This window comes from Ruditapes philippinarum, unplaced genomic scaffold, assembly GCF_026571515.1.
Source record: "Ruditapes philippinarum isolate M1 unplaced genomic scaffold, ASM2657151v2 ctg5249_1_1_1_1, whole genome shotgun sequence".
Taxonomy (NCBI): domain Eukaryota; kingdom Metazoa; phylum Mollusca; class Bivalvia; order Venerida; family Veneridae; genus Ruditapes; species Ruditapes philippinarum.
The window spans coordinates 58,511-70,676 of record NW_026866095.1 but is presented as its reverse complement, the minus strand read 5'-3'; the positions used below and the strand labels follow the sequence as shown (position 1 = coordinate 70,676).

At 32.2% G+C, this 12,166-nt stretch overlaps 1 protein-coding gene across 1 annotated transcript in view; it reads right to left on the bottom strand.

Moving 5' to 3' along the window:
* LOC132731298 (fas-binding factor 1-like) overlaps positions 1–11,960 on the bottom strand; it is a 33,507-nt gene extending 21,547 nt beyond the window's left edge. Inside the window, 11 exon segments of the mRNA XM_060717452.1 lie at positions 402–498; positions 2,455–2,703; positions 2,882–3,004; positions 3,541–3,708; positions 4,262–4,354; positions 4,954–5,359; positions 5,894–5,999; positions 7,397–7,469; positions 8,245–8,298; positions 8,730–8,763; positions 11,825–11,960. Of these exon segments, the coding sequence (XP_060573435.1) occupies positions 402–498; positions 2,455–2,703; positions 2,882–3,004; positions 3,541–3,708; positions 4,262–4,354; positions 4,954–5,359; positions 5,894–5,999; positions 7,397–7,469; positions 8,245–8,298; positions 8,730–8,763; positions 11,825–11,833 (1,412 nt within the window). The 5' untranslated portion in view covers positions 11,834–11,960.
* Between the last annotated feature and the right edge of the window lie 206 nt (positions 11,961–12,166).

Below are 12,166 nucleotides of genomic sequence, written 5' to 3'. Positions count from 1 at the left end.
GTGGTAACTATGACTGGCAATGATCACATAGAAATTACTCAATTAAGTACTAGTATTCGATTAAATAAATCATACAATAAGTTTTATTTGCCTGACTTTTGAAATAACATGGAAATCTTAATCAAGTTATCCACTTTTACATGAAAGTTGTTATAGTTGAGTTTTTACGACACTGTAATGGTCATATGGGAACTTTCCAGCATTACTGGTAAAGAAAGATCTCAGATGCCCTTCTTTGCATTATTTTAGGCACAAGCAGGTCCTTGAGTAGAACCACTGACATTCTGTTACATCACTGACAGCTTCCTAACAAAAAAGAATCCAAGAACCAAGATCCAAGAATGACCGTAAAAAATCAACAAAAGACGCCCCTTCAGAAGAAAGAAATAAAATTGACATACCTAACAGATCTACGAGACGTTGGTCTTGAACTGTTAGAGCCCACCGCTGAAGGCATGTAACTCCCAAACAAGAAGTCATCCTCTGCCTCCTGACCACCTGAAAAATGTTAATATACTTTTAGTAATTCAATGTATTCAATATTATCATAATCTTTTGATTACCCAAATAACAAGAGCTGTCTGTAGGACAGCATGCTCGACTATTCTAAGTGCTTGATAGTAAAAGAGCCTTGATATTGTTAAATTTTTTAAGTTCACAAAAGGGCTAATTTTTTTTTATAAATTCATGTTATAGGCCTTAGAGAGAGTCTAATTATACAGAATTGGGTTGACTATTCGGAAGGTAATGTCACAAGGGTTTTTTATTGAGTATAATAATACTAATTACCTATGAATACATTAATTTGACAGAAAAGGTACAAAGGCTTGTTATTAAGATGTTTTATCAAGTAAATCACTACTTTATTATTATGAATGCATAAAATTGTCCAAAAAAAGGCACAAACCCTTCAGTAGTTATTGAGATAACAGCTTACAAGCAAAACTTTATCATGAATTTCTAAGTTGAAAAAGGGGAGAAAAATCAGCCTAAATGCAAGATAGAATTATGGATCTTTGTCAGTGACCTACAATTATGACCCTAAATGCATAATGTGAAGTTTTAAATAAATATCTTTAATAGTTATTGAGATATGTAAAACTTGCATGTAAACATTAACCAAGAGACTAAGTAGAAAAGGGGATATGAATCAGCCTTAATGCAAGATAGAGTTATGGAACTTGGTCAGTGACATACAATTATGACCCTCCAATTATGACCCTAAGTGCATGTGTAAAGTTTCAAGTAAATATCTTTGAAGACCGTTAACCTTTAACCAAAATTTCTAAGTTTCAAAGGGGTAAATAATTCTGCAAATATTGCAGATAGAGTTATGCAATTTTGCAAACTGATGTACATTGTTACTATAAATAAGTATTTTAAATTTCAATTGATTATCTCAAGCAATAATTGAGATATTTGACTTTACAAAAAACTTTAACCAAAATTTCTAAGTTCCAAAGGGGCATAATTCTGTCAATATGGTAGGCAGAGTTATCCAACTTGTCAATCTGATGTACATTGTTACTATAAATAAGTATTGTAAGTTTCAATTGAATATCTCAAACAATAATTGAGATATTTGACTTTACAAAAAACTTTAACCGAAATTTCTAAGTTAAAAAGGGGCATTATTCTGTCAATATTGTAGGCAGAGTTATCCAACTTGTCAATCTGATGTACCTTGTTACTATAAATAAGTATTGTAAGTTTCAATTGAATATCTCAAGCAATAATTGAGATATTTGACTTTACAAAAAACTTTAACCAAAATTTCTAAGTTAAAAAGGGGCATAATTCTGTCAATATTGTAGGCAGAGTTATCCAACTTGTCAATCTGATGTACCTTGTTACTATAAATAAGTATTGTAAGTTTCAATTGAATATCTCAAGTAATAATTGAGATATTTGACTTTACAAAAAACTTTAACCAACGCAGACGCCGACGCGGACGCGGACGCCGACGCCGGGGCGACTACAATAGCTCTCATATTCTTCGAATAGTCGAGCTAAATGTCATTAAGTAAGGAGAGTCGAAACCAAACAAAAAACAAACAAACAAAGCTCTTTGTAGAATAGCGGGCTCGACTTTTCACAGTGATTGATAGTAAACAAGCGAAGGGATAATGTAGAATTTTCTATGTTCAAAAAGGGCCATAATTCTGTAAAAATCCATGTTAGAGTTATGGACCTGGGATAGTGAGCTCCTGTTATTCTCTCAAATAAGTGTGTGAAGTTTCAATCTATTCCCTTATGTAGCTATGAAGATGCTAACTTGCAGGCAAAATCCCACAACATACATGTATATAAATTCTTCAAGGTACAATAATTTATAACTATTCCACAAACACAATTATATTGATCCCATAATAAACAATTACACCAGGCCTACAATATACATTTATATAAATATCACAATATACATGTATGTTACATAAAATCACCTTATTTTACCTTGTGGCTGTGTGTATTTTGCATCAAGGACAAATTCTCTTCTTTCTTTAGTTGGTTCCAGATGTTTTGCCACGGAACTTTTCCCGAGAAGTTTATCCATTGCTGACTTAGCTGGCCTACTGTCTTCATCATCATCCGGTAGTTTAGCTTTGGGTTTAGGGGCGGCACCTTTCTCTTCTATTCCAAGGCCTCCAAGGAAGTCATCATCATCACTGAATAAGGCGTCTTCTGACTTCTTCTTAGTTAGAGCTGAAAAAATTAAATTTCTTTCAACAATAGCACTAATCACTGTGAAACATAAATGATATTGCATGTTTATTTTAAAAGGAATGATGCATGCACAAGAGAAAAAACTTTTTGCTTTAGTTGTGTTTATATCTCTTTTATATTAAATGTCTACATTTTACAAAGGACATATAGGTCATACCAGGTTTAGGTGTACTTTGTTTCTGTACTGGGGCTGGTTCCTGATCTTTGTCTGGTGTTTCGGTCTTTGTACTTCCACTCCTAGTGGGAGGTCTGTCAAACAAAGTCCTCTGTCGAGGGGATTCTACATCAAATAAAACAAAACATTTTATGTCAATTTAAAAAACAATCTTAACATATCATTTAGTCAACAAGGACTACCATTACTTTTTTTATTTTTGAAAAGTTACATATATATCATTAACCAATTTTTTATCAAAACAAAATTTACAGTTTTCAAAACAGCCAAAATTGCCTTATCTATTAAATGAATACTTTGAAAAACAAAACTTATTTATCAGACTTCCTTACTTTAAGGTCATGTTCTGAACATTAGTAAAGCCTAAGGAATGCTGCACTAACATCTATCAAACAAGTAATTCTTTTTAATAATATTATGTTCTAGCATTTATTACACATACAGTGTAACCCCTGCAGAGTAACACTCCTTGGGAAAAAATATTGGTTGTTACCAAGAGACATTGCTCTAAAGAAGTTTAATTCATTGTGAATTTTAGATTTTGAAACAAAATGATAACAATGTTGTTAAGAGAATAATGGTTTTCAGAGGGCCACTCAGTACAGGTTGCACAGTTTTTTAAGAATTCAAGGTGTTCTTACCTAGTTTAGTGTCGATGGTAACAGCTGCAGCAGCTCTTGGTGAAATATTTTCACTGGATTTTTGTCTTGTCACCTGTTGTTTAGGTGCTGCTTTTTTTGCTGGTATCCCGAAATCTTCCTCATCATCAGATAGAGGAATACCAGCCAGAGGGTCGTCTGCATCAAAATCTGTGAAAATAAAATATTTATATTTAATATATATTTGTGTGGAAAATATAACATATTTCTGTGGAAAATAAGTTATAATTCTTCTTTTAAAATAATCTCTTGGTCACAAATTGAAACTCTGTCCCAGCTTCTTAGAAATATGTTTGATATATTGTAATGATAATCTCAATGTAATTGGTTAAAACCCTGTAGCAAAGTTGTTAAGGTAATCAACTTCAAATCACTGCCTTGAGGCAATTGAATTCTTGCATGTAAAGAAGCTTTCACACAAGCTTATGGAAGGTCCATCGTTTTACACAGTTGACTTTTCACATGATAATTCACAGGGAGGTTACTAGGTCAATCAATCATTATTGATGTTGGAAAGTTGTCTTTTGCCAAATTCAGTTTTGAATCCCTCCAAATCGATCCATAAAAGCACATGGTTGAAAAACAAACTTTTCACTTTTTTAAATCTATGTGAACTGAAGAATGAAATATAGATAAGCTTAAATTATGTACAGCTTAAAATCTGTTAGTAGCTCAAGGTAACATTAGTCATTACAGAACTGACCTCCAAAGTCAATTGACTTTGCTTTAGGTACTGTCCTTGGTCTTTCTTGCTCCTGGCCAGGCTTGAGTCCAACACTTGCCCTTTCATTCAAATCTATAGAAATAAATATGCAAAAATAATTGAGTAGTATTCTTACATCAAGCAAACACTTTTAAACTATATAATAAAATTTAAATTTTGAAAATTAAAAAAAAACAGTTGAAAAGTTAAGGTATAGTTCAAAATAATTATTCTAAACTAATGATTTTTACTTGTAAGTGAATAATAAAAGGCAGCAAAAGATAAACATTTACCCGTCTGGAATCAAGTGATCACCTTTTACCACCAGTATAGACCAAGGCCAGTCTGCATATCTCTTCAGTCTGACCAGACCATATATTGTTGATACTCATTTTTTGTATTCCAATTTTGAAAACCCTTTCACTATGAATGGACTGTTCTATACTCAAAGCTGGGTAAATCAGTTACACATATAAGGCAGGTTAAGAGATAAGTAAATGTATAAAAACAATTCACTTAAAGACGTTTTAGGGGCAGATAACTCAAAAACGGTGACCCCAATATTTTTTTTCACTTAAAATGTTTCTGTTATCATATTCTAACAACATGCCAAGTTTAAAGAAATTCTATTGAACAGTTTTAATTTTACTTTTATGTCTATATGAAAACTCCCGAAAACGTCCTTAACTTACCAGTCATTTTGCCAGGAGCAGTGGTAGGCCTGTACTCTACAGTTGGTTCAGTTGTTGGGGATTTTGATCTTCTGAGAGATGAAGGTTTTTTAGACCCACTGCCTGGTCTATTTGAATCGATTCCCGAGTGTTGACTTCCAGGAGTGTCCCTGCCAGTGCTTGTAGGAGTGCCCCGTCCTTGAGGGGAAGTAACTCTCTGATGTGAAGGGGAGATTACTCTGTTACCAGGTGAGGTCATCCTCAGTGGAGGAGAGGAAGCTCTAGGTGTCCCACTTCTTGACCTTGGTGTACCAGATCTTCGAGGGGTCCCGCTCTTGCCAGTTTTATCCTTAAGACTTCCACGCTTAGGTGTTTTAGTGCTACCACCTGCTGCTTGAAACAGATCAGCATCCAAGTCATCAAGATCCTAAAGAATGACATAAATAAATTTTCATTCAGATCTATCAGCCTTCACAAGTTCTCAATAAATTATTTGTCGCATAAAGTAGAGACCTTTTCAAACATAAACTGGATAGTACAGAGTTTTATAAAGTTTACAAATAGTTGTTTATTTATATTTTCAAAATCTTATTGTGTTGATTAAATAAAATGTCAACAAATCATTCTTTAGCTGAAAATTGTTTAAGACAGCTAAAATAAACAATAAAAAGAATTTTTAACCTGAATTTCAGACTAGTTGTAACCTGAATTTCATTCTAAGATTTGACCAGCTTCCATTTTTGTATTGTCCAATAACAATTTTTAGGTATGTCAAAATGAAAATTTTGAGTAAGTTACACAGATGTTCAGGCTGGCAAGGCAATACTCTATCACTTTCAGTTCCAACAAGTTTTTCAAAACATATCTTGAAAATTCAAGTTTTGCAATAATTCTTTTCCAACTGTAGTATAAAATGTACCAACTACAATATATACATTATGTATTAAGATAAATCACTTACTGCTATGCTTTTAGCCATTTTATTAACATCTGCTTCAGAAACATCTGATAATTCAGCATCTTCTGCTGCCTGAGCCAGGCTACTATAGAAATCTTCATCTTTAGAGCTATGAGAAAAACAGTAAAATTTTATTACATTAACTTTCAGAGACTATAGCTGATATAGTCAAAAACCTATTCCACCAATATGTAAATGTGCTGTCTGACTAGTTTATAGTACATGTACAAGGCAGCTCTACAAGCCTTATAAATATGAGGTAAAAATTCTTATTCTTACCTAGATTAACTGGGGCAATTAAAAGGAAAAATTGTAAAAGATATTGAAGGAATACACTAAGATTTTAATCAAAATTCATATTCTGTGCAGTTCTTAAATCAGTTGTGTGACACTTTTTATCTAAGACATTTTACACAATAAAAACAATAATTCTGGAAAGATAAAATGAGCTAATGACCTGAAATTTTGCATATTAGTTATTGGTTTAGATCTACATCAGATGACACACAAATCTTGAAAAACAGTATTTTCAGTCCAATCATGTAAAAACGTCAGTGGAGTAAGTGAACACTAGGTAACTTATATAAATTAACTGGAGGAATGTCATTTAAATGCTTCTTGAATAGGGATAAATCTCTTTAGTTGTATACTTTCACATTACTAAGAACTAATCAAATAACTTTATAAAACTATAGTCTATTATCAAAATAAAATGTTTTCCTTACACTTTTGATTAAGATGCTCAATTTAAATAACTTTCCACTTTTGAACTATTGCATTTTTCATCTATTTTCTCAACATATTTACACTTTGTTCTTCAAACTTTGTTGAACTTAACGCCCTTTGTCAGATCTACATGTAATCTAGTGTCATTTTTGAAATTATATTCATTTAAAATTCTTTTCTCGGACATATACGAGGGGTTATCCAAAAATTCTTGGACTTTCTTTGTTGCGTAAAATTTATTTGAGATATTAATTTGAAATTCTTACACTGCTTAGAAGAATTAATAACAAATAAACACCGAAAAATTCATGTGAGTAGCTACTTTTATTACAACAATATTTAATTTTACATAAACACATGTCGGTGACAGCGGCGCACTCCAAAAAATTATTGACGTCAACGTCATAATATTAACGTACAACTTGTGCTTCAACGTTATGCAATCAAGGACGTCCATTATTTTAAAGAATTACTTAAATGACATCATAAAAGAAACATGCGATGTTCAGCGGGTTTTCTACGTTAATTTTTTAGTTCTTTAGCAAGAAATATACGATGACTTACTGCACTTTTCTACCGTGCGCCGGGTGCCGTGTATGTACTTATTTAAAAGCAATAGAAAATAATTATTTATTGACACAATTAACTGTTCCTTTCAAAATGTGTTGCTAATATTCTACAATGTATGCTGATAAATTTTCATTACAATACACGTTGACGTTCAAGAGATATTTAAAAGTCCACGAATTTTTGGATAACCCCTCGTACATGTGAACATACCTTTGTTTCTTTGCAGGAAATTGTTGTCTGCCAGCATTGCCATTTGAAGGCTTTTTTGGTGGGCTTCCTGTATCTGGAGAGAAAAGAATATGATAAATTTGAAATGAGTAATTAATCAAAGTAGCATTATGATTAAGATTTGTCAATGTAACCAGAATACAGCCAGGTAAACCTAAACTGTTGAATTTGTGTAATGGATTTGCCAAGCTTTTAATTTGGAACAGTGTAATCCATATATCAGCTACAGCTCTAAAGTTTAAGGAACTTCATTATTAAAATAAGAAAAATTAGCTACTACCATTCTAGCGCCTGATCAGACTGCTCTATAATGGTGGCAAAGGATATATACTTTCTGTTCAGCAATGTTATTAATGTTGCTTGCTCATCTTACTTGATTTTATTTTACATTCTCTAAATTTTAAAATAAGACAGTTCCAAATTTAAATGTTGGACAAATCCAATGAGCAATGTTGGGTCGCACCAAGAGATCATATGGAAAACGGAGGAAGACTTCAGTAAAACTACTGACTTTCAATAAGCTAGCTGGATAGCTTCCTCACATAAAAGAATCCAATGTCCCTGGCAGGATTAGAGCCCATGACGGTAAGGGGCAAGTGGTTTGAATGCAGCGACCTAGCCCACTCGGCCATGGATGGTCCTACATCATGGAAATTATTGGTCTTATTAATATCACAAGTTATGAATAAGAGTAAAACAAATGTATTAATGCCTAACTTTTCTCTTTAACAAAGTAGGTTAATAGAGGAAGAACTATATATGCTCAATTTTACCAAGTACTGATTGTTATACTATCCAAAATTCTCAATGTGGCAAGATTAGATACCTACCATCATCTAGAAGATCTCCAAGTAAATCATCTAATGGGTCTTTAGCAGCAGATCCTAGAAAATAATAAAGTGTACATGTGCAAAAAGCAGACACAAGCGCCATGTATGTTTGTGAAGTTTGGAGGCTGTATATGAAGGTGGAAGGACATCAAGATTATAACCAGACATAAAGTTTTGTGACAAACAGACAAACTTAAAACTGTATGTCCTCCTGATCTAGCAATCCAAAAGTTATCAAAGACATTAATCTTTTATTATTACAATTATCACTTTGTGACACACAAACATTCCTAGAAAATAAAAAGACCATTATAATACAGAAATTTTTTTATAATTTACTTTTATTACTCACTGTGACTGTTACAGTACTTTTCAGAGACAATGAAACTAATATAAAATATGTTTTAACTACATGTAAAGTACAAAAAATTATAATTTATCTGTCTAAAAGGAAATTTTCACCAGTATGAAAAAAACAACCTTACTTTGTTTACTGCGGTGACCACCTGGTGTCCATCCCTGCAAATATAAATTATTTATTTACAAAAAGATATAAATCTATAATGATTTTTATATAGTGATCATATGAATAAATATTAGCTTTATAATAATAATAATATCTATAGCATTGTAACCAAGTAATGCCCCTTCTAATAAGCACCCCCTACCACATTTTGCAGAAAAAATCTTACCTTATCGGTTACTCACAGTAAATTTAATTTTAATTAAAAGTCCCAATCAACAAAAAAAACAACATTTTATTGACAGTGACTATCAATAAAATGTTTTTGTTGTTGTTTTTTTAGCTAATATGTAATAAACAAAAAAATAATTGAAATTAAAATATGTATAACATATTTTACAGCAAAAAATTATAGCTCTTATTAGCATCACCGTTTTGAAACAAGAGCTGTCAGAAGGAGAGCAATGCTCGACTATTCTTAGTGCTTGATAGTAAAAGAGCCTTGATAATGTAAAATTTTCTTAGTTTACAAAAGGGCAATTTTTTTCTTAAATTCATGTTACAGTTATAGGCCTTGGAGAGAGTCTTATTATGCTCTCAAAGAAGAGTATAAAATTTCAACTTGTTTCAAAGCCAGATGTCAATAGAATATGAAAATATCTGAGGTGGTATGCAAACTTGAATGTAAATTCTAAGTCGAAAAAAGGGCATAATTCTGTCAAAATGCTTGATACAGTTACCCCCTCCTGTCTACAGGTTGGGGTTATGATGGTGTGCAAAGTTTCAAAGCCATATGTCACTGGACTTTGAAAATATTTGAGGTATTACAAAAACTTTAACATAAGTGGTTACGCCGACACCGATGCTCGGGTGACTACAATAGCTCTACTTATTCTTATTGAATAGTCGAGCTTAAAAAGCCAAGTTTCAGTGGGCATTAAATAGAAACAGAATGGTATGCATAAGTGTAATAACTGATTATTGTGTCAGAAAAACATGAACATTTTAGTAACAAAACTGGGTTTTCATTATTAACAGATCCATATTATCAGATGAAATGCTGTTAAAATTGGTTTATATTTTCAGCCTGTAGATTTAAATGTTCCCCTTCACCAAACTGGAACATCTGTTGCATGCTACATACCTGGTCCATCACATTATGCCGTTCATCCTTCCTTTTTTAAGAAAGCTAATGTGATATAGATCTATGCCCCCTTTCTTTCAGTAAATGCTAGATTAAATTTTCAAAAACATAACTTAACTCTGTTTTCCAGTATGTTAAGGATTTAGCTCTGGTGAATTGCACCTAATGAAGTGGACAGAGCTATTAGTATTGTGATATTTCTATTTCTTTATTATTATTTTACCATTCAAATATATGGGTACTGCCTAGCAGACTTAAAGATTATGTAAGGCCCTAAAGTAGTAGCATGTGACTCCGTATTATTAGCGTACTTAACGTTTTCTGTATGTCTGTATTGAATTTAATTGATGTTTTTCATAATAAATATCTTGTGTGAAACAGAACAAATTAACTTAATCAATACATTTTTTATTGAATGTGATCAAATATTTTTAACTTCACTGTACAGGGTTTTTTTTTAGGAAAAGGGGAAGACGCTGGACGCTGGTAGGGAGGGGAAAAAATATACGAAAAAAGTCAATTTGGGGAAACTTTATTATGACGTTATTTATACTATATACTTAACTACATAGTAGAGAGTTACAACTATATCTTTTTCCCCTTAAAAACTTTATCATCATGCAAAATATTCTTTGCAGTATAACATATTTTCTTAATATGTATGGTGGTGAATGGTTTTTATACTTCTATTTTTGTATGAAAGTTAATACAGTATAGGTATAATAGTGTATCTGTGACACACTTTAGCTCCATATAAGTCATTTTCATAATAAAAAGTACAAAATATATTACTTTACTAAAAATAACCAAAAAAATGACAATATTTTGATTGCAACTGATTTCCAGAAATAGTACCGTTCAGTACGGGATATAGCCAAGAAAAAAAAAATGGCTGCCTCCATGTTGAGACAGTACTTGCAGTTTCCTGCAATGTTTTTGGTTATTTTGAACATCAATTGGTGGTTTATCCTGCATAAAATGAAGAAAAATAATATTTTAAACCATGTGATTATTAAATCTGATCCAGTTTAAAGGAAAATAGAATTTTTTGGGGGAAAAAACTTGGCTATTTACCGAGGGGAAGACGCCGACTATCGGTGTCAATTTGTTAGTAAAAAAAACCCCTGCTGTATATATGACTGCATATGACAAAATACTGAGAGTACGTCGGTAATAGAGTTGCTCAGATAATACAGTTAGAGTTAGACTTAGAGCTGTCTCTCAATGCAATGTATACAATGATTACCTGCTTAGTGTAATCGTAAAAAAACAAAACAAAAAAATGATTCTGAAGCAGTATGATATGTTAGTCAAAATATATTACATGCCAAAGTTAGATATTTTCGTTCTGGGTCAAAATCTCACTTTTAGAGGCGAGATATTGCCTAGACACAAAATAGCACAATATCTTGTTCCGTAGAAAAATTAGTTGAACTATATCACATGTCTACGTCCCTGCAAGGGGTTTGACATTAACAAAAGATAGATAGAATCATAGATTCATAGAGTATACTGGGGACAACAATAAGTGAATAACCCTAGTCCAACTAATTAGACTTGTCAAAGACACCGGGATAATTATGGACGTGGGCTGTCTTTTTCCAATGGTTTGACAGTAAGAAAACAAAAGTCTGTAAACTGCATGGGTCAAACCGTTCACGCCGAATTGATTACGCTACAATAACATTAGAACATTGCAAAAATAATTTTTTAATTTGACAGAAACCATGGTTTATCTGTATTGTTATAAATGTAAAATCCATTGATGGACAACATCATCAATACAGTCACATTTCTGCACCCACCTCTCATCCGTATCATAAATATTGACCAGTCAAAATGTAAAAAAAATATTCTTTGAGACAAAAAATCCTGTGCAAACATGAATAATTTGCAGATATTTAGATGTTTACTACACAAATGAAGGAAAATAACTTGTATGTTAGAACAAAAAAACATTATCTATAACTTACTGTATCCATTTCAAAGGAAAATTAAGTCAGTATTGAGGACAGAATACAGAACCTATAAAAATATTTCGAATAAATTTCGATTTCCAAGTTAAGCAGCCATTTTTAATTAGATTCGGAAGTACTTGGATTTTATCGAGAAATCTATGTTAGGCTGGTTCCCAGCGTGACCAAGCGTAATTGCTTTTTGCTCTTTGATGTTTGTTCTCTTTACTTTTTGCTTCTTTGCGTGTTTCAACTTGCGTCTGAAGAGGAAAAAAAAAATTGCTTTGGCAGATACTTATCAGTCAAAGTGTTGAAAAATAGTTTTATATGTCGCTTTTATTTTGACGTTGTGCGAATGGT